The sequence below is a fragment of the Triticum urartu genome, chromosome 2, assembly GCF_003073215.2.
Source record: "Triticum urartu cultivar G1812 chromosome 2, Tu2.1, whole genome shotgun sequence".
NCBI classification, from domain to species: Eukaryota; Viridiplantae; Streptophyta; class Magnoliopsida; order Poales; family Poaceae; genus Triticum; species Triticum urartu.
In genome coordinates, this window is record NC_053023.1 from 531,205,541 (window position 1) to 531,228,956 (window position 23,416).

General features: G+C 44.4%; 1 protein-coding gene across 1 annotated transcript; it reads right to left on the reverse strand.

Moving 5' to 3' along the window:
- Positions 1–12,752: 12,752 nt before the first annotated feature.
- On the reverse strand, positions 12,753–13,940 carry LOC125541780 (putative F-box protein At5g15660). The gene has a single exon (XM_048705110.1). The coding sequence runs from the start codon at positions 13,938–13,940 to the stop codon at positions 12,753–12,755; it is 1,188 nt and encodes a 395-aa protein (XP_048561067.1).
- Between the last annotated feature and the right edge of the window lie 9,476 nt (positions 13,941–23,416).

Consider the following 23,416-nt stretch of genomic DNA (forward strand, 5'->3'; position numbering starts at 1 on the left):
TTGAACAGACAAGTGCCCAACTAGTTATGTTATATTACATGGGTAGTAACACTACTAGGGAAAACCTTATACACAAAATATTACCAGCAGCGCTCTTCAAAATATGACACTACTGCTATTTAGCAGCAGCACGTTCCGGGAAAACACGCTGCTGAATAGAAAATAGCAGTAGCGCGTCATCTCTAAACCGCGTTGCTGCTCCCATTGCCATGACCTCGCCGTCCAGCTAGTTATAGCAGTAGCGCCTTATGCCTTACGGCGATACTGCTATTCTCCTTAGCTGTAGCGCTTTCTCATGCCCACGCTACTACTAACCCTACCTTATCCCCGCACGTACGGCCGACCCTGTCTCTCTCACTCACTCTCCCTCTCTCTGTCACTCCCGCCCGCGCTGATAACCGTTGTCGTTCTTCGCCGCCGCTGGCCGCCGTCGTCTGTCCGCCATGGAGGTACTCTCTCCTTCCATCCCTCCTCCTCCCACCGTGCCCTCCTCCCTCCTCCTCCCTCCGCCTGCGGCCCCCCCTCCTCCCTCCTCCGCCGGCAACCCTCTCCCACAGCCCCTCCCTCCTCCTCCTCCGACCGCCCCTCCCTCCTCCTCCTCCAGCCAGCCCCTCCTCCTCCTCCTCTGGCCGCCCCCTTCCCCTCCTCTCTCCTCCCTCCCTCCCTCCCTTGTCTCTGTTTTTGCAAATCATAGGTAACTAGTTTATTTAGTAAGTGATTATTATAACTAGTTTATTTATATTAAGTGCTTCATAGAACTAGTTTATTTAGTAAGTGCTTAATAGAACTAGTTTATTTAGTAAGTAGTTAATAAAACTAGTTTATTTAGTAAGTAGTTAATAAAACTAGTTTATTTAGTGTTAGGATTATATATAAGATATTTTCAAATGTTTTTTTTTCATATTTTGAACCATTGAAATGCAATTACCATCGATAAGTGGCCTATGTTTTGCCGGAGTGTTGATTAATTTCCGTTCCGGCAAATTTCAGGCGCTCGATATGTCCTTTTTTTAGCAAAGGTCATGCCGGATTTTTTGGGTTTTGCCGTCGAGTTATAATATTTGAATTTTGAACACAGGAGATGTCTGATGATGATGGGATCCCGGAGTGTGTGTACTGCTACGATGACCGAGGTGTGTGCGACAGGTTTCCTCACCTGCAAAACGATAGGTTTTTCACCGTGAAGCTGGAAGAGACCTTCGATGTTTGTATAGTACGCAATGACAAGCATTTCATCGTAATTAATATCATCACTTGTGCTTCTTTTGTTCAATGTGTAATTAATGGATTTTTTTCAATTCGATTAGTACATCCCGTGCCATGCTAGAACATATGTATTAGAATGTGGAGACGAGGAGGGCTCACTTAAGAACTAAACATGGTTATGAGTTTCTGGTTAAGTTCTACAATGCGGTCGATCGCTCCCATTTTGGTTGCTCTAATTGGGAAGCTCTCTGCAAGTCATATGGATTTGAGGAGGGAATGCGAATAAGATTTGATATTCGTCCCGAAGATTATGATGATGATGATAATATCGACATCTGGGTGGATGTGGATATGCCTCCAGTTTTGCCTAGATGTGAGTTTGCCAAACTAATTTGTTAAGTTCAATAATTTATGTTGTTAATTTAAAACTATTTGGTGTTCGTCCGTACTAAACTTATTTATTTATAATTTTCAGCTTATTTCTTATCTTCAAGAAATACTCGGAAGGTTGTAGACAACACATACTACAGTTATGACTCCAAGCTTAATTGTGAGGAGAAAGGTTATCTTGTATCATTCATAGAAGATGTTGAGGCCTTCAAAAACAGTCACTCTATCAGCCCAAATTATACTAGATACGTGCCACTAGTCCATACATTGCTTGATGATAACTTCATTGCCAAAAACTTGGTAAGATTTTGTTAATGATGGTAACTTCATTGCATACATTATTCTTAAGTAAACCATTGCTAACTATATATGTTACTATTCCATTTTTGAACAGAGGCTCCCGAAGTAGGTTGTGCCTGATATGCTATTTACCGAAGGTGATATGCATATGGTTAGCTTACGACCAACTCCTTCGGAGGCTTACCATACTGCATACTCGATTTCTTCAAATGATGGAAGGCTCAAAATCAAAGAATGGAGCAAAGTGATGAATGCGCACACGCAAATAATTGGAGACAAAATGAATGTGCGCAAGCCACAATTTGGAGATAGGTTTATGTCCATTCTCCATTATGGTGAAGGACCGTTTTATCTGTTTTATGGTATTTTAGCTAGGAGAGAGGAGTAGGTTAGCTTATATATGACTACAATGTCTTAGAATTGATGGTGATGCTGAGTAGGAGTAGTGATTATGATTACTATGATGATGAGGAGGAGGAGTTGTTCTTATAACTAGTGACGAAGTTGTTATATGACATTGGACAAATATGATGATTATGAGGAGTTATGTGACAATGATGTATTATTATGATAAGTTGTTAATGATATTATGATGATGATGATAAGTTATTATGTCATTGGGTGAAAAAACCGCTGATTAGTTTCAAATGGATGGATCCAAAGTGACCATTGGTTACTTTGGATCCATGCACTTGAAACTAATCCAAGGTTCTTTCACCTAGTGATTTAATAACTCATTATGATATAAAAACAATCTCTAAATTGCTACTTTATGAAAAATTGTATACAGGTATATGAATACGACCTAAAATTCAAGAGAAATGGAATAGGGAATGATAGTAGTAGCGCTTGACTAGGCAAGCGCTACTACTAAGTAGATATAGTAGTAGCGAGTGCCTGTAGGCGCTACTGCTAAGCATTAGTTGTAGCGCCTTATTAGTAGCGCGCCTACCCGCGCTACTGATAGGCGAAAAACCAGCGCTACTACTAGGCTTTTCCCTAGTAGTGTAAGAAACATCTTCCAGGGAGAATAGTTCTGTTAAGGGTTCCTTTCCCTGGGTACGCATGCCCTAAAGTGCATGTCCGGACTACGATAGGAAACGCAGGAAAAAACATCTGGGGCACATATGGAAAATAAATAAAAATCATCTTTTGTTCACCGACCGAATATTCCCTTAAGAACGCTTGCTTTCGGCTTCACCCAGTCTGAGGTACACATCCGACAGACACGGCAGTAACAATCGCAGAGGTGCTCCCCTTATGCCCTAGCCGAATTAACGGGAACGTAGGGCATAAATACAAGAGCCAGGCAACCCAGCTTGGCCAAAACTTAAGTCATATCGATGCATATAATGGTGAAAAAAGGTACATGCGGAAGTATAACACATGTGCGGGGCATGAGGCCCAGATAAATAATTAAGCTTCTGTGACAGAAGCCCCCAGGTATGATGAGCGTGGCTAGCGCATCTATAATGTGCAAGCGATGCAGAAGTTGGCCCTTGAAGGCCTAAAGAAAGAATAAAAGAAAGAAAGAAAGAAAAACAAGACAGATAATGTATATGCAAAAAATGGACAGAGGAAGGAGACGAACATAGAGTCCGGCACTAGGCATAGAATCTTCCGAGCCTAGCCGCGTTCCATGGGTTTGGCTCGAGTCAATTAGTCGATGCATCCGGTAGACGGTATGCTCCACCGGTCAGAACTTGGTCAATAATGAACGGACCTTCCCATTTGGGCTCGAGCTTGTTCTTTTTCTTATCCGGCAGGCGTAGAACTAGTTCGCCAACGTTATAAGTTTTGGCCCGTACTTCTCTGCTTTGGTATCTGCGAGCCTGTTGCTGATAAAATGCGGAACGGGCTTTTGCCACGTCGCGCTCCTCCTCCTGGTGTCCAGACTGTCCTGCCGATCGAGCTCGGCTTCTCTTTCTTTGTACATGCGCACTCGAGGTGAGTCATGAATTATGTCACAGGGCAAGACTGCCTCTGCGCCGTACACCATAAAGAAGGGTGTATATCCGGTACTACGATTCGGCGTGGTCCACAGCCCCCAGAGTACGGAGTCGAGCTCCTCTACCCAGTGCGTGTTAGACTCCGTTAAGGACCGCACTAATCTGGATTTAATGCTGCTCATTATAAGACCGTTTGCTCGCTCAACTTGGCCTTTGGTTTGTGGGTGATAGACTGAAGCATAATCGAGCTTGATGCCCATTTTGCTGCACCAGAGTTTTACCTCATCGGCCGTGAAGTTCGTGCCGTTGTCAGTGATGATGCTGTGGGGGACGCCATAACGGTGTACGACCCCGGATATGAAGTCTATCACCGGTCCGAATTCGGCTGTTTTAACAGGTTTGGCTTCTATCCATTTGGTGAATTTACCCACCATGACCAGTAAGTATTTTTTCTTGTGGGTTCCCCCTTTAAGGGGTCCAACCATGTCAAGCCCCAAGACCACGAAGGGCCATGTAATGGGGATTGTTTGGAGGCCGGTGGGTGGCATGTGGCTTTGATTTGCAAAAAGCTGGCAACCGGCGCAGCGTTGGACCAAGTCCTGTGCATCTGCCCGGGCCGTCGGCCAATAGAATCTTGTATGGAAGGCCTTGCTTACAAGAGCCCGGGCTGCGGCGTGGTGGCCGCCGAGTCCGGCATGAATTTCTGCCAAAAGGTTCCGCCCTTCCTCTTCGGAGATGCACCTTTGAAGGACTCTGATTGTGCTTTTCTTATACAATTCTCCCTCATGGACCCTGTAGGCCTTAGATCGCCGCATTATGCAGCATGCCTCATTTTGGTCCTCTAGAAGTTCCTTCCTAGTTAGGTAGGCCAGGAATGGTTCTGTCCACGGGGCTATGATGGCCATTATTACGTGGGCTGAAGGTGTTATTTCGGTGGCAGAGCCTCCGATTATGTCGGAGTGTTCGGTATCGAGTGTTGTGGCCGGGTCCGGACTAATATTGCCAGTGTCCCCCTCCCATACCACGGATGGCTTAAACAACCTCTCTAAAAAGATGTTGGGGGGGGACCGCATCGCGTTTTGCGCCGATGCGGGCAAGGATATTCGCCGCCTGATTGTTTTCCCGAGCCACATGGTGAAATTCGAGCCCCTCAAACCGAGCTGACATATTTAGAATGACGTTACGATAGGCCGCCATCTTCGGATCCTTGGCATCAAAGTCTCCATTTATTTGGGATATTGCGAGGTTCGAATCCCCACGCACCTCCAGGCTCTGAATGCCCATGGAAACTGCCATCCGAAGACCATGTAACAGGGTTTCGTATTCGGCTGCATTGTTGGAGTCTGTGTACAGTATCTGCAGTACGTATTGAACTGTATCTCCGGTTGGGGACGTCAGGATGACGCCAGCGCCCAGTCCAGCCAGCATTTTGGAGCCGTCGAAGTGCATAATCCAATTGGAGTATGCATCGTACTCTTTAGGGAGTTCGGCTTCCGTCCATTCGGCGACAAAGTCGGGCAATACTTGTGATTTAATGGCTCGCCGGGGTTTGTATGTTATGTCGAACGGGAGGAGCTCAATGGCCCATTTGGCAATCCGGCCCGTGGCGTCGCGATTGTTTATAATATCATTGAGTGGCACCTCCGAGGCTACTGTAATCGAACACTCTTGAAAGTAGTGTCGCAGTTTCCGGGATGCCATGAATACCGCATAGGCTATCTTTTGATAATGTGGGTACCGTGATTTGCATGGAGTGAGGACAGTGGATACATAATATACCCGCTTTTGAAGAGGGAATTTATGTCCGTCCGCTTCTCATTCGACGATGAGCACTGCGCTTACAACTTGATGAGTTGCCGCGATGTATAATAGCATTGGTTCGCCGATGTTTGGCGTGGCCAGGATTGGGTTGGTTGCCAGTATGGCTTTTATTTCTTCCAATCCGGCTCTGGCAGTGTCCGTCCACTCGAAGTGTTCGGTGCGCCGAAGGAGGCGATAAAGGGGTAATGCCTTTTCTCCCAAGCGGGAGATAAAGCGGCTTAGAGCCGCCACACATCCAGTTAACTTCTGGATTTGTTTGAGGTCTGTTGGGGTAGCCAACTGTGACAAAGCTCGGATTTTGGCCGGATTAGCTTCAATACCTCTACTGGAGACAATGAAACCCAGGAGCTTTCCGGTCGGTACGCCGAAAACACATTCTTCCGGATTGAGCTTGATGTCGTATGTTCGGAGGTTGTCGAATGTGAGACTCAAGTCATCTGTCAGAGAGTCGACGTGTTTAGTTTTGACGACCACATCATCTACATATGCCTCTACTGTTTTGCCGATTTGTTTCTCCAGACATGTCTGAATCATGCGCTGATATGTTGCGCCAGCGTTTTTGAGCCCAAAAGGCATTGTGTTGAAACAGAAGGGACCGTATGGTGTGATGACTGCCGTTGCGGCTTGGTCGGACCCCGTCATCTTGATTTGGTGGTAATCGGAGTATGCGTCGAGGAAACACAATGACTCGTGTCCTGCGGTAGCATCAATAATTTGATCAATGCGGGGAGGGGGAAGGGATCCTTTGGGCAAGCTTTATTGAGGTCCTTGAAATCGACACAAAGGCGCCAGGATTTATCCTTCTTTGGTACCATCACCAGGTTTGCTAGCCAGTCCGGGTGTTTTATTTCTCTGATGTATCCGGCCTCCAATAACTTGGCTAGTTCCTCTCCCATGGCCTGTCTCTTAGGTTCAGAGAAACGCCGAAGAGCCTGCTTGACCGGCTTGAATCCCTTTAGGATATTGAGGCTATGCTCGGCCAGCCTGCGTGGGATTCCTGGCATGTCTGAGGGATGCCAGGCGAATATGTCCCAATTCTCGCGCAGGAACTCTCGTAGTGCGGCGTCCACGGCGGGGCTTAACTGTGCCCCGATGGAGGCTGTTTTTGTAGGGTCTGTTGGGTGGATTTGGAATTTGACTATTTCATCCACTTTTTTAAAAGAGGTGGACTTGGATCTCTTATCGACTATCACATCGTCCCTGTCCACCGTGGAGCGTAGCGTGGTTAATTCCTCGGCCGAGAGGGCTTCGGATAATGCCTTGAGGGCCAGTGTGGCTGTTTTGTTTTCGGCGCGGTGTGCTGTGTCCGGATCACTGGCGAGAGTGATGATTCCGTTGGGCCCGGGCATTTTGAGCTTCATGTACCCATAATGGGGTACAACTTGGAAGATCATGAACGCCTCACATCCTAAAAGGGCGTGGTATCCACTGCTGAACGGGGCCACTTGAAATGTGATTTCTTCGGACCTATAGTTCTATGGCGTACCGAATACCACATCTAGTGTGATTTTCCCAGCGCATCGTGCTTCCCGACTGGGTATTATTCCTCTGAAGTTTGTTCTACTTTGCTCAATGCGGTTCCAGTCTATTTCCATTTTTTGAAGAGTTTCCTCATAGATGAGGTGTAATCCCCTGCCGCCGTCCATGAGTACTTTGGTGAGTCGAAAGCCGTCCACATTTGGACTGAGGACTAGTGCGGCTGGTGCTCTGGCTGTTCGGAATTTAGGTTTGTCACTGGCATTGAAGGTAATAGCCGTGTCACTCCATGGATTTATTGCTGCTATGTGGCAGATTTTGGCAATGCTGCGAAGTGTTCGCTTGCGCCTATTATTTGACGCAAAGGTCTCAAAGACTGTTAAAACCGTATTGTTATCCACGGGATGGTGCTCTGTGGTATTTGGGATAAGAAGATCCTCACCACTTTTGGCCACCTACCGGACCCAACATGCTCTAAGGTTGTGGGTTGGTATTGTATCCGCTGTGCTATGAATTTTGCAGGGTCCGTTAAGTCATCCCTCCAGTACGGTTCCATGACCTATAGAGGGTTTTTGTTTCTTTGTAATGAACTCGGGTGTCTTATGATAGTGCACCCTTTTACCTCGGACTGGGTGCATATTCGGAGCCGGATTATCCCAAAATTTCATTTCGGTTTTCCAGGCACTTTCCATCGCACAGTACTTTCGTACCATGGACGCCAAGTCGGCGAAGCGTGATATGTCACGGCGACTTATGGCATTAAGGATTCCCTTGTCCGTGCAGTTATTGCAGAAAAGTGAGACTGCGTCTTCCTCGCGGCAGTCCTTAACCTTGTTCATCACGAGGAATCTGGCCCAATAATGATGTACTGTTTCATGGGGCTCTTTCCTGATGTGGGAAAGATCGTTTATGTCTGTGTGGGTGGGTGGATTTGAGTCCAGACCCCTACCCGATCGAGACCCAGGGGCGAGGGGTTTCCGATCTTGGAAGTTCGGATTCCGGTATGTTGCCCGATGATTCTGGCCCGCTGCCTGACTCTAGGTTCAGGGATTGGGTAATGTCCTCCCGTAAACGGGTATCCGGCTTGGAGAGCTCAGCAATTCGTACATAGTTAGTACTCAAGATAGAGGAAGAATCACCGCATTGTTCCTCCACCACCGCAACATGATGGGTGACCGGTGGAGAGTTAATCTCCCTTCGATCGGGTTTAAGCCCAATCAGATCATAGTCCGTAGCGACTCCCAAGGCGGCGATGCGATCCAAGAGTTCGTTTAGGGAAGAGAGCTCCATTGGATCCATCTGCTCGGCGAATTCCGAGCCGACGTGGAGGCTGTTTCTGATGTCCTAAGAAGTCATCATCGGTGCAGCGGCCGAACAGGCAGTCATGACGAAACTGCCTAGCCGGAGAGTTTGGCCGACAGCCAGAGCTCCCCCGGCGGTAATGTTGTTTTTAACAACGAGATGAGGCATCCTTCCTTACGGCGACGTCACAGAGAAACTCTCAATGAAAGCACCAATGGCGGTGTCAAAACCAGCAGATCTCGGGTAGGGGGTCCCGAACTGTGCGTCTAAGGCCGATGGTAACAGGAGGCAGGGGACACGATGTTTTACCCAGGTTGGGGCCCTCTTGATGGAGGTAAAACCCTACGTCCTGCTTGATTTATTCTTGATGATATGAGTATTACAAGAGTTGATCTACCACGAGATCGGAGAGACTAAACCCTAGAAGCTAGCCTATGGTATGATTGTATGTTGTCCTACGGACTAAAACCCTCTGTTTTAAATAGACACCGGAGGGGGCTAGTGTTACACAAGGTCGGTTACAAAGGAGGAGATATACATATCCGTATTGCCTAGCTTGCCTTCCACGCCAAGTAGAGTCCCATCCGGACCCGAGACGAAGTCTTCAACCTTGTATCTTCATAGTCCAACAGTCCGGCCAAAGGATATAATCCGGCTGTCCGGATACCCCCTAATCCAGGACTCCCTCAGTCACCGTGTGGGATGTACATACCTACGGAATTTTTTTTCTAGGATTCACCGTGTAGGATGTACATACCTACGGAAATGATTGGGTTTCGATGCCTCGCCCGATTGCACACGAGCTCATTTGGTGTCTTAGGAGGGCATATCCCCGATGATTTCTGGGTCGTGTGGGAAGGACCCCCTATCGCCCACTCACTTGGCGACCGTTCCAAATGCCATCGCGGAAAGGGGTTAAAAACCGTTTGTATAGCACCGACATATACTAGTGCCACCCGATGTCTAGGACTCCTCTTTTATTTCTTTGGACAAGGCCACATCATAGTCTCAAGATCACAAATAGGATTTTTAATGCATTTCTATCCATGATTTCATGTACCCGTAGTTCATATTCTTCCCACATCCTCTAGGGGCCATATAATGATAGCATGGCTTGTCTCGTAATTTTTACTTATTTGTTGCCACTATTCATGTGCTTGTATTTCAAACTTATATTCATTAAATGTATGAAGATGCACTTAATGACATAAACCCATAGTGTCCTCTTACATCGCGATGACACTCACTCCCACGTGGCTACCCCTCTCCTTTCCTATAGTTGCAACCTCCGCAGACACATCCACTAGCATACCGGTGGATCATGAAGGCCATGGGAGGACATCACCTTTTACTCATGTTATATATAGGCTCGTGACAACAGAACAAAAAAGGGAGGGAGAAGAGTGCCGGGAAATCACTAAGCGGGAGAAAGTGGCGGAAGGATAGAAATAAGAGGTGGCGGAAAAATAGTGGTGGGAAAGAAAGGGTGGTAAAGAGTGGCACAAGTAAAGATATGGAGAGAAATATGATGGGGGCAAGAAAATAAAATAGAGCAAAGGAATACAAATGAAAAAAAACTTTGCCAAGGCACTCGGCAAATATTATGTAGCGCAACAAAATCAAAGTCGTGTGCTAACGGATCATCCATTTTCTGAGTGTCTGACAAGCGACACTCAGAAATACGTGCACCGTCATTAGGCTTCCGCCTACCACATGTTTGTAGGTATTGCCACGTGTATGCCGGGGGTTTGTGGTCCTGCACTCGGCAAACGTGGATCAAGACCGAGGGCCCCGGTTTGCTGAGTATTTTTTGATGGGCACTCGGTTTATGTGGTCCTTTGCCATGTGTTTCCCCTAGGCACACGGTTTAGGCAGTTCTTTGTAGAGTGCCCATAGAAATGCAGTGAGCAAATAAACGAGCACTTGACATACAACCATTTTCCCATAGTAATCTAGTTAAGCTCGACATAATAGAAGGGAATGAAAAATATGTAATGTCTACATGGTGCAGTTAAACCGAGTCTAAATATTCTCTCGCATGAGTTTGATCGACTATTAACTATTAAGCTATGCCATGAATAACTTATTTTGCATAATCTTACAACTTGCTTTGCGACTATAATATACTACCTAGCTGCTTGTGAGGTAAGATGCATTGCTTCCTTGTGTGAATGCATTTCTTGGGTTATTTGTATTTGGTTTTCTTGTGAGTACATTCCATGTACCACATAACTTTTGACTTGGCTAGATCTAGGAAAGGATCCCCTTCTTCGATTCAGTGTGAATGCGGAGTGTTCGTGAGCTAGATTGTAAGCCAGCCAGATCCCTGTGGAGTAGAGAGCCGCGGCGAGACCATCATGCCAATAGTTACTGCTTTACAGTGGGCATGTGTCCATTATGCGCTAGGACCCCTATAGATAGCATGTTTGCAAACCATGTAGAAGAGTCATGCATAACATGACATGTTAATTGTGGAGGGCCCACGCGTCAGACCGGATTTTACAATGCTTGTCTATAGTGATTAATTACGGAGAAACGGCCGCTTTTCCGGGTCGAATTTGACTCGATCCACCTGGTTACTCCTATGCTATCGCAACTTTACCTTGATAAGGGGGTGTAACTCATGAAATCAGTAAACTAATAAAAGGGATGCCAAAATAGATCAGCCACAATATTCGATCGTGAACTAAAAAAGTTAGCTGACAAACCATCTTGTTGATGAATGGAAATATTATTGTCCAATCAAAAGTTGCCAACTGCTCTAGCCCTGTAAAACGTACGTAAACAGCCCGTGGATGTAGCATTGCTCGTATTTATGGGCAGTAGGCACATGTATATTTTACACGATGGTACGACCAAATTCAGAGAAAATCACACTTGGTAGAGTTTGGACTTTATACTCATATATGATCGCTATAGCTGCACTGCACGTACCAAAACTCAAACCCTTTATTGTATGTTGAAAATTTAGCTACCAATGAACAAAACATGAATTCGAAAGATTGAGTCCACAACATTTCTCACATTCGTGCGCTTAGTTTTTATAGAAGAAACACCGAGCACAAAGCGCCGAGTCCAAGACTCGAATGCTGGTGGGCTAGGAGCACACCCACTCCTCTAGCCACCCAATCGACGATCGGTTCTCCTCAGGGTTACTCCTTATTATCGCAGCCTTATCTAGATCGATGGATGGAGTAACTCATATTGCCGCTAAGATTATAAAATCATACCAAAATAATGCAACCGTAATTTGTCCGCCAATTAAAAAATTCGGATTTCCTAGCGGAATTCTATTGATGAGTCACGATGGAACTGTCGCGTTTTCTTCTATAATTTGGTACAATCTCATCTGGTCACTCCAATTTTAACGCCGACTTTAATTTTCCAGATGGATGGAGAGAGTACCCATGTTGTCTTGTCACTAAGCTAATAAAACTATACCAGAATAAGGGGGTCACAAAATGCGTCCGGTAATTCAAAACGATAGCTCACAGTCAAGCCATTTTCTTACCATGATGAATGGAAAATTTTATTGTGAAGACACACTTGAGTTTTTATGGCAGGCGTGCTTGGGCAACCCCTTTAAAATGTTTAGAATTTTCAAAGCAGATCTATGGTTAAGATCATAACTTACCCTTGGATTAAAAAGGAGCAGGCAGGGAGCGGCGGTATGGTGGGACGTGAGGGAATTTGCTCGAGCCTGAAAGGGAAGAGCAAAATCTCGACGAGGGGCGGAGGCGAGTCAATTGAGAGTTAGAAATACAAAATGGTTTAGGAATAGTTTCTAATTAATTAATTACCGAGTAATTCAGAGAATTAATCTCTTGACTGGGTGAACAAAAATAAGAAACCTTTTCAATATTTTTGGATTGGGGGGTAAGGGTACCAAAGCACTTCTCTTTTATGGAGGTTGCACATGCATGTATATTTTTACAATTCATGCTCGATATTCTAGCCCAGTTTTAGAGAAAATTACACTACTACCTAAGATTTTGGACTCTACTCATATTATTGCTAGTTGCACATACCATAACTCAAAACCTTTAATTTTTATTTTATTCGAGCCGGGCTACCCCTTTCCATTACTCTCATAACGGAAATACAAAGTATTTTTGGTAACTGCAAGAACAGGATGCGGGGAAAGAGAAGTAGCGAGCTCGGAGCAATATCAGGAAACCCACTGACTTGTGCCTGCTTCAGACACAAACTATGGGACAAAAACCTGATATCACTCAAACCCTTTATTGTATGCTGAACCTAGCTACTAATGAACAAAACATGAAATTAAAAAAGATAAGACTAGCAGCATTACACCATATAGTTCCTGATGGAGATGAGACTCTCCCTATAAGGGACGACGTGGTGAATGCAGTAGTTTGAGTCGTCCCATCCCTCCAAATCGATATCTTCCAGGTCCATCACCTTTTCAACATCTCCGCTCCTCTCATCGCACCAGTACAACCTCTGGTCGACGTCGGACACCATCGTCAGCATCCTGCCACCGGCGGCCAAAAGTGGCAAGAAGGCATCGGAGCCGAAACTAACATCATCTGGATCAATCCGGCAGCGCGGCAACCACAGTGTCCCGTCGTCCGCCAGCTGCCACACGTCAAAGGCCGTCTCCGAGGTCGCAATGTTGACGTGGCACAGCTTGCCGCCCAGATCTGCCAGATGCTCGATGCCGGAGTTGTAGGCGAAACGAGGAGGGCATGGAACCAAGTCGAACGTCCTGTAGCGCAGGCTAAACCGCATCAGCGAGCTCGGCCGGGGGTCTTCGCTGCCGTCGCACCCCCAGTAGATGGCATCTCGCGTGCACACCGGTGGCGTGTCACCGATAGCGTGAGGAGGGTCGGCGGTGGCTTCCCAGGACCAGGAGTTATTCCCGAGCGTGAATACCTCGTGCCCGATGTCGTAGTCAAGCTTGCCGCTGGGCTTCTTGTAGCACCGGCGCCGGTAGAAGTACCTGGCGACGACGTACTGGTTCTTCCACTGGTCGTAGCCGATGGCTGCCGATGGAGGCCTCATGCGGTGGATGTCGACGTCCGGGGTGCCGAGCGGCAGCGCGACGAACTCCTTGGTGGCTGGGTTGCACAGGAATACCTGGTCCGTGCCGGTCGCGATGGCGACCAGGCCGTCGCAGTGCATGGGGTAGATCACGTTCGTGATGCCTTCCGCTTCGGGTGGGCACGCCTTCTCCAGCATCAGCTCTGCCTCGTCCTCGAAGGTGTCGGGCGCCTGTCCCGGCGCGAGGCGGTAGAAGCTGATGTCGTCGGAGAACTCTTCTTCGTCTTCGATGCCATTCTTGCGGGGGATGACGAGAATGGACGGCCGACTCGCTCTCGAACGGTTGCGGTGGTGGCTGACGAAGTCGCCGCACTCTATGAGGGCGCGCCAGTAGGGGCTGACGAATTTGCAGCTCGCAAGGCATTTCACGGGCAGTCGCACCAAGACTTCCATGAAAATTAGGTCGTTGGGGAGGGTGACCAGAGGATCCATCTTGGTGTCCGTCTGTTTGAGTAGGCGTGCTGAAGCAGTACGGACTACGGAGTATATATAGACGATATTTCACTTCCCGATTTGGTTCAGTGGCAATTCTTTAACCCGGAAGCCACTTAATGCTACAGCACATGTATTTTTGTTTTTATAACACACCTACCGAAAGTATATAATTGGAAGCAAATTAAGATTGTATAGTCATTATCAATAATTTTGCTTGTTATCTTGCTCATCATTGTGCATTAGCTGCATATTATTTTCTTCCATATATAACAGTGAAGATTATATAATCAGTATTATTAATTGAATTTATTAATTCCTTACTAAATATAGTACGTTAACTTACCCTCCATTTCTAAATACATGTCCTTTTAGAGATTTTAATAAGGGCTGCATACAGATGTATATAGACATATTTTATAGTGTAGATTCACTCATTTTGCTCCGTATGTGATTCATATTTGAACCTGTAAAAAGGAACATGTCACCGTGTCTCCTGTAAGTCCTTATATGCATTATTATTCTAAATATAGACCTTACAGTTTGTATTTGGAATAGAAACACATATAGTACCGTTGTAACACATAGCTTCATAATGGAAAAGAATTCTATGAGATCAGGTCTCACGCGAGACCCATCCTGATGGATGACACATGGCATTCACAAATCACAAAGCATCTATCACATCCCCCACTTGAAATCAGGGAGGGGGGAGGGGCAGATTAGATGCTTTGTAATTTGTGAATGCTACGTGTCATCCATCAGGGCGGGTCTCACCTGCTAACCGTGAGACCTAGTCTCATATAATTTTTTTCCGCTTCATAACATACTCCCTCCGGTCATTTTTAGTCTGCATATAAGTTTTGTTCAAAGTCAAAGTACCTCTACTTTTACCATATATATAGAAAAACTATCAACATTCACAGTGCCTAATCATTATTGTTAGATTCGTTACGAAATGTAGTTTCATATTATATATATTTAGTATTGTAGATATTGATATTCTTTAATATAAATTTGGTCAAACATTGCAATGTTTGACTCATAAATTCTAATACGCGGAGTAAAATGGACCGGAGGGAGTACAAGCATTGTCATATGATGCGGACTCTACAAATTGAATATCATAATAGCACCACCACATATGATGCAACATATAAATATAAATAGGGCAATAAAATTGTGAAAAATCCTAATTTGTTACAATTAGAGACAAGTCGGTCCAACATTACATTACCACATCTGAAGATAGCATGAGTAAAGTAAAAAAAAATCCAACATGTGCCTAAGAGGATGGAAGATAAAACATGCGATCCCTCGTTGGGTTCCAAGCTACCGTCCGGAATCCACTATTCTACTCGTCGACGTCATCGAAGTCAACATAATAGCATCTGGAATCTGCATCCCAATTGTAGAAGTACTCTTCGAGTTATTGTTGCAAGGGTGAGTATAAAGATACTCAGCAAGTCTCATTACCACGGGTACTAGCACTAACAATACAATTAGGCATTGAGGGGATAAGTGGTGAAGCCGCAGGCACTAAGCACTAACTACAAAGTAAGTTGTCTAAATAGATATAAGATGAAAGATCATAATCAATAGCAAGGTATCTCATGTACTAATCCCCTATTTCACCTGCCTACACAATCATAACACTACCTTGTCCTCCCCTTCGTATACCCCACGAAGAAGAGATAATCAAGACACTCGCACATTGGCAAATTTTAGTTATTAGTTTGAAGTTGATCTATGAACTATTACCAAGCTACATGTCCATAACTGCGGACAAGATTTTTTGAAAAGATTTATCCCTACAGGGGTGCACCAGTGACCCATTATAGGTATTCGTACTCGTTCACCCATCAAAATCTGCTACAACCCAATGTAGATGACTCAACATTGTTTCGCACATAACAAACAAGTCCATGGCCACCCGTTTAGTGGTAACCAAATCGTAAATCTGGCCATGACCCCAATCTGGTCCTAACCATGGTGAGAGGTTGGTGACTATCTGCTATTCCAAGAGTAGTCCCGTGATCAGCTTCACATTGGATAGAATCCAGCCAGGAGGTGCATGCCCCCCATAGAGTGTATGCGGAAGAACAAAACCGAGAAAACCAGGTTGTACTATGGAAATAGTCTGACATCTAAGGAACAGGAAGATCCCCTAGTGCGCTCATTCATGGAACATAATAATAAGATCGCGCACTAGGGTGGTTCAAGTGGAACAAAACACCAAGAAATTATGCCCGGCCTCTCAATGTTACCGTTAGCCTACCAAATTAATTTTCTCGAGAAGAATTTCAGAAAGTGACTCATAGTAACATAATTAAGCATAATCCAAGTAAAGCATGGCATAAGATCTGACCTGGCAACGACCTAAGGATGCATACTAAGTAGGTAAGCAAGAGGTAACATAGAAAAGCAAGTTTGCTAGGAGGTGGAGGTAGAGGTTGTATCTTGGTAATATAAATGGCTTGATAGTGGATAGGTAAACAGGTAACCATGAAAGCATCACAAGAAGTATTGCAAGAAAAGCTAGTACAAGTATCCAAGGTAATGATCGTCCTTGCTTGATAGATCATCATCCTGGTGATACGTCTGATCCTCTGAAATTTCCTCGTAGGTAGGCTCATACTTAACATTGGTTCCAAACTCTAGCGGAAAAAAGCAAGTACCGGAAAGAAGCAAAGTATGGTAAACATACATTCATGGTTGATGCACAAATATATGCACGTAACAGGATATAAACATATAGGTGATACGTCCATCTTGCATCATGATTTTCTACTATTATTAATAATGTTTTTAATCAATATAACATTTTGTGGAGCAATTCTAATGCCTTTCTCTCTTAATAAGCAAGATTTACATCAAGAGGGAAATTGTCGGCAGCTGGAATTCTGAACCTGAAAAAGCTACGTCAGAGATACCTATTCTACACATCTCCAAATGAGCTGAAATTTTATGAAGATTTATTTTGGAATAAATAAAAAATACTGGAGCCACTACAGGAATCAGCTTATTTGCCGTCTGCCATGGTGGACGGCAAAGCCACCAAAAGCGGACAGCAAAGCCCTTTGCCGTCTGCCACCGACGGCAAACCTGCCCGGCAAAGAGAGTGACGGTAAACAGGTTCTTTGCTGTCTGCTTCCGCAAAGCGGACGACAAAGTCCCTTTGCCGTCAGTGGCAGACAGCAAAGAACATGGATGGCAAAAACTATGCATTAGCCATGTTAGGTGGCTAACGACAGGCTTTGTTGTCCGCAAGCAGACGGCAAAGCTGCCCAGCCTTTGTTGTCCGCCAGCAGACGACAAAGCTGCCCAACCTTTGTCGTCTGCCACGGACAGAAAAGTGACCAATGGGTCAGCTCCTAGGTTGCACAGGTTGCTGCCACGTGGCTTCTTTGCCGTCCGCGACAGATAGCAAAGGTCCCTTTGCCGTCGGTGGCAGACGGCAAAGTTTCTGTATTGTTGCCGTTTTTTCTGTTTTCTGTTCTATCCCTGCATTTTCAAAAGATATATATGATATATATAGTTTCAACCTCAAACATAGCCCATGTATCAAACATCTAGAAGTCCATCAATGCAACATAACACATAGGGTATTAAAAGATCCAATACATACATAGTTTCACGGAGTTCATCCATATATACAGATACATAGTTTCACATTTGTTCATCAATACAAATGAAAACAAGAACTAAACACTAGCATTCCATCAATGCTGCTTCCATGAAGTGAATCAAACCTGCAAAAATGGGAGTAAGAAAGTTAGAAGAAGAATAAGAAGACTAGAAGAAGAAGAGGAAGACTAGAAGAAGAAGAAGAAGACTAGGAAGAAGAAAGAAGAAGAAGAGGCTTCTTCTTCTTTTCTCATCTTTCTTCTTCTCTTCTATCTTTTTATCCATTTCCTCCTCATTCTCATTCTTCTTCTTTTATTCTTTCTTTTTCTTCTCTTTCTTCTTCTATTCTTTCTTTTTCTCCTCTTTCTTATTTTTCTTCTTCTTATTCCTTATTTGTGTTATTTTAGAGTTAACATAAGTAATTATGCCATTTTTAGCTAACTAAGCTTATTATGTCATTTTTTGTGCTAACCTAGGTGATGATGCCATTTTTGAGCCAACTTACGTAAGTATAGCTCATTTTTTATCTAACTTAGGTAATTATGCCATTTAGGAGGAAAATAAGCTAAGCATATGACATCTACGAGAGAACCAAGGTTATTATGCCATTTTTGAAATGAATAAGCTACTTATGTCATAAATGAACTAAATAAGCTAATTATGTCATTTTGGAGGATAATTATCTAAGTACGTCTTTTTTGGGAAAAATAAGGCAAGTATGTGGCATAATGGGGCTAACAGGCATGTACGAAGCTAATTATGCATTTGTTAAGCAAAACACTAGAGAAAACTTACCCTCATCACAACAAATGCGATGAAGATCGCAACTAAGGTAACAATTGATCCAATGGCATAATGATAGCAAGCCTCATTATCAAAGGCATATTTTCTAATCTTCTTAATCTTCAAGCGCCGTGCATCCATCTTCAAGCGCCTTGCATTCATCTTCATCTTGTGATCATCGACGACATCGGCAACATACAACTCCAATTTCATCTTCTCTTCTTCAATTCTTTTAATTTTTTCTTTCAAATACTCATTTTCTTTTTCAACTAAATTTAACTTCTCGACAAGAGGGTCGGTTGCGATATTCGGTTCACATACCTCCTAGATAAAAATATCTCTATGTCAACTTGATGGCCATAACTGTCATAAATGCGAAATGCAACAAATAGTTATAAAAGAGAATATACCACATCCGAATAATAAACCGGCGAGGGCCGACAGGGACGGATATGAAGACCATGGCACTATGTATAACAAACAATCATACACAGTAAGAAAATTATACAAGTAACTATATAAATCATACAATCATACAAGTAACTACATAAATCAAGTACAACAAAAAACAATTGAATACCTAATAATAATCTTGATTGTCGGGTTCAATAAATGCTCCGGGATCAATAAATGCATCATCATCATCACTATCATGAATGAAGTGCTCATCGGGTTCAGCGGCATCAACATGTGGAAGGCCACCTTTACGTAATCAATCAAGCATTGACAAGTCATCCACAACAGTAACCTCTTCTTGTTCAGGCTCTTCTTATTCCAGCTCAGGGGTGAAGTCGGGTTCACTATCGCTGTCTACTTCAATGTTCTGGGGTGAAGTAGAGCGTTTCTTGATGCGCTTTTTGGAAAGACATGTTTCTTGGAAGAATTCACCTTCATATGTGTCTGGGTTCATGTGAGATTCATAATCCTCTTCATTGCGGGAGGTGTCTAACACGTGGTGGCACTTCATAAACGACATCCCAACCATTCAAATTTGGATCAGTTTGGCAGGACCACAGTAGATAGAGAACTTGGGTCGCCTATTGAGCCATAATATAGACATCAGGAACATCTAAATGGGTGCTTTGTTTGATTTCGACTAGCCCTATATGTTCATGAGTCCTTCTAGTCTCCTTCGACTGGAAACAGTAACATTTGAAGACTACGACGTTCGGCGCGTTTTGACCATAGAATAGAAGTTCATAAATTGCTTCAAGTCTCCCATAATACTCGATACCTCCATCGCCGATGGCAGAGACACAACAATTTGTAGACTTTCAGTCGGCCGTAGATAACTCTTTGCTAATACCTATCAATGTCGTATTTGTCAAATGAACGGACCTTAAAGTCAAACCATTAGCGACTTGTCTCAATTCGGCATCGATAGACTCTGAATTAGCCTACAAGTTTAATACGAAAGGATTGTTGCATTAGCCGCAAATTACACGAAGAAATGGGAATGGTCTAATGGAAATTACCATTTGTTTGAACCAAGAGATGAAACCGGGAAAGACGCCTCCTTGCTTTGCCAGAAGCTCATACTCTTTGATGGATTCCTTTTCGATCACCGCTCCATCCGAGAATTTGGCATCGTACCGACTATATCAAAACAAAAATCTGGGAATAAGAGCAATTCAAAGGAATTAGAAGTTGCGAAACAATGTACCGTGAGAACTTACTTGATGCACGACCGCACTTCTATTAGGTTGGTGAAGATATACAACGAAATGGTCGGCCATTCTTCGACATCCAACGATATTGGTTTCGAAGCACCGGCTGGTGTGAGATTCCCTTCGAATAGGCTGAGGTTGGATCCACCTTTTTTATCGTCGCCAGCATTGTACTGAGGCTTCGGATGCAAATGATGATTTTCAGCTTCATAGTGTGCTGTCACGAAGTTTGCCGCCTCCTCCGTAATGAATGCATTGGCCATCGATGCTTCAATTCTACGTTTATTTTTACATTTTGCTCGGAGCATCTTCTGCATCCTCTCATTTGCGTAGCACCAATGATTTTGCACGGGCCCCCCAATCTTGCCTCGGTCGGGAGATGCAAAATCAAGTGTTGCATTGGATTAAAGAAGCCCGGCGAAAAGATCTTCTCTAACTTGCAGATCAACTTCGGTGCCAACTCTTCCATTTCTTCTAGCACGACAAGCGATATTTCTTCCGCACAAAGAACACGGAAGAAATAACTCAGCTCTGCCAGTACTAGCCATTCATCCTCGGGGATGAAGCCACACAACATCACCGGCATTACCCGCTCAATCCATATGTGCCAATCATGACTCTTGAGACCAAATATTTTCAATTTGTCAAGACTCGCTCCCCTCTTTAGATTCACTACATACCCATCGGGGAACGTCAACTACATTTTCACCCACAAGATAATTTCCCTCATAGTTGGCCTTCCAAGATTGAAGCATGACTTTTGCTTCGTCTAGTTCTGCTTCCCTTTCGGTTCTTGCATGTTTTGTAACAGTTAAGGACATAGCGCCTCTTGATCAACTCTAGCCTTAGTATTATCCTTTGACTTCTCCTCTATGACGAACAATGTACCAAAAAGTGCCTCGACGATATTCTTTTCAGTGTGCATCACATCGATGTTGTGTGGGCAAAGGGGGTCTTTGAAGTAAGGCAGGTCCCACAAGCATGTCCAGTGAGTCCATGCGTGTTTCAAATTATACCCCTTGAAATACCCTGGACGCTCTGGATCTGGCTCGAGAGTGTTTAACTGATCCAGGGTCTCTTTGCCTGTCAACTTAGGTGGTGCAGAGTTTTTGACAACTCTACCTTTGATGAAATTCATCTTGTCTTTCCTAAACTTATGGCGAGGATTCAGGAACTGTCTATGAAGGTCGAAGCAAGAAAACTTGTGACCCTCCTATAGGCAACGAAACTCAAGAGCTGCCTTGCATGTGGGGCATGGGAACCTTCCATGCACACACCAGCTAACGAATAGCACATACGCCGGCAAGTCATGCGTCAAGTACATGCACCAGACATGCATTATGAAGTTATGTTTGCTAAAGGCGTCGTATGTCTTGAACCCATTATCCCAAGCTTCTTGCAATTCTTCCTTAAGCGGTTGCATGTACACATTGATATTCTTCCCCGGATAGTTGGGCCCTGGAATTATCAACGTCAGGAAAATGTTCTTTCTTTGCATAATTTGTCCGGGGGGGGGAGACTGAGTGGAAAGACAAATACGGGCCAACAACTGTATTGGGTTGCTGTCAGACCAGACACACTGAACATGTCCGTTTTGAAGGCTACTCGAGGATGCCTTGGATCTGCCGCTTTTTCCGCATGTAATGCACCGAAGCGCCTCCACGCTTCACCATCCGATGTGTGTACCATCAGCAGATTCCCATATGCATCTAGTTCGGTTCTTTTGCCCATTTTGTGCCATGTTATCTGTCTGGCCATCTCTTCGACCATGAAAAGACGTTGAAGTCATGGTACAATTGGCATATACCGAAGAACATTAACGGGGATTTTGGTCTGCGTCTTCTCACCGATACCATTGTCTAGCACAACATACCTAGAAGACATGGAAATGGGACAATAGTTCAAGTCCATACACTCAGGCCTAAATAAGGCAGATCCTTTCTCACATGCATGTATCTTCTCATAGGTAATCTTAAGAGCACGGATGATTTTGTCTGACTGGTACAGGCTTGCAGGCAGTACATGGCGTTTGGGTAGAAAGCGTTCAAACACAGTCATCATCATGTTGTAGCATTCTCTACCCAAGTTCAATTGAGCCTTCAGAGCCATTATTTGTGAGATGGCCTCCAGCTGACAAAGCTCAGTGTGCTCGTGAAGAGGATGTTTTGAAGACTCCAACATTTCATTGAAGGCCTTTGCAGATTCCTCCATCTCTTTGTCCGAATCCCGAGCATCATCAAAGTTTTGCACCATGTCTTTCATCTCGGTACCATGCTCGTCGGTGCAACGATGAACCACCTCAGCTCTGGCACGTTGGGTAGACTCACCATGAAATGTCCACACCATATAATCGGGCGTAAAACCACTCTTCTGCAGGTGTTTGCCCATTCCATCCTATGTCCTCTTTTCCCAATTCTTGCATCGGACAGAGGGGCACCAGTTTTTCATCTATCCATTTACAAATGCGGCTTTCACAAACCCCTTGGTTTTTGTTAACCATTCATTAGTAATCTCTTTCTGACTAGTGCGACCGTTGTACATCCATGCACGATCACTCATCTTGCTTAGCTACTGGACATCCAGGAAATATATATATATATATATATATATAATTCAACATGTAGATTCATCAGTTAATTTAGTTTGTCAATTTTATTATGTCCATGCAACCTACACTCTAATAGGTAAAGATAGGTCCTAATCCCACCCGAGTGTGTGTAGATTGAGTACGTTCTTCATGCTCTACCCAATTCCGAGACAAAATTTCAGCAGCACCTCCCCGCTGTTCTCCTGATACATGTCTCGGCAAAAAGCCGAGAGAATGTGCATCCATAGAACAACAGGGAGGCACTGCCGAAATTTTGTCTCGAAATGGGGTAGATCATGGAGAACGTACCCAATCTACACATATCGGGTTGTCCGTGGAAATCGTTGGACAATCCGAATGAGTTATGGTGATAAATATGCAGCTGAATGCATATTTATCGATGCAACCCTTTCGGACGGGAGACGCATACTGGTTACACGACTTAACATGAAAATGAAATCTACTGATATGATTAAAAGAGCGTAGGAGATGAAGGTGGATCCATAGCTCACCCTAGGCTGTAGAGGAAGTAGTCGAACAACGTTGATATCACGGGCAAAAAACTTCGACCGATGATGAATCCAAGGAGATGAAATAGCACAAAGCCTGCAAATTGTACCTATTGAGTCAAGAAAATTTAGGACATCACATCACATAAAGCATCGACACTTCAAACTATGAAAAAAACTTTCACCCCTCGGCGATCCTCGACCCTCGACCCCTCGGAGATCCTCGACCCTCGACTCCCCGACCTTCTTTTCTTTTTTTCTACTTTTTCTACTTCTTTTTTTTCATCTTCTTCTTCCTTTTTT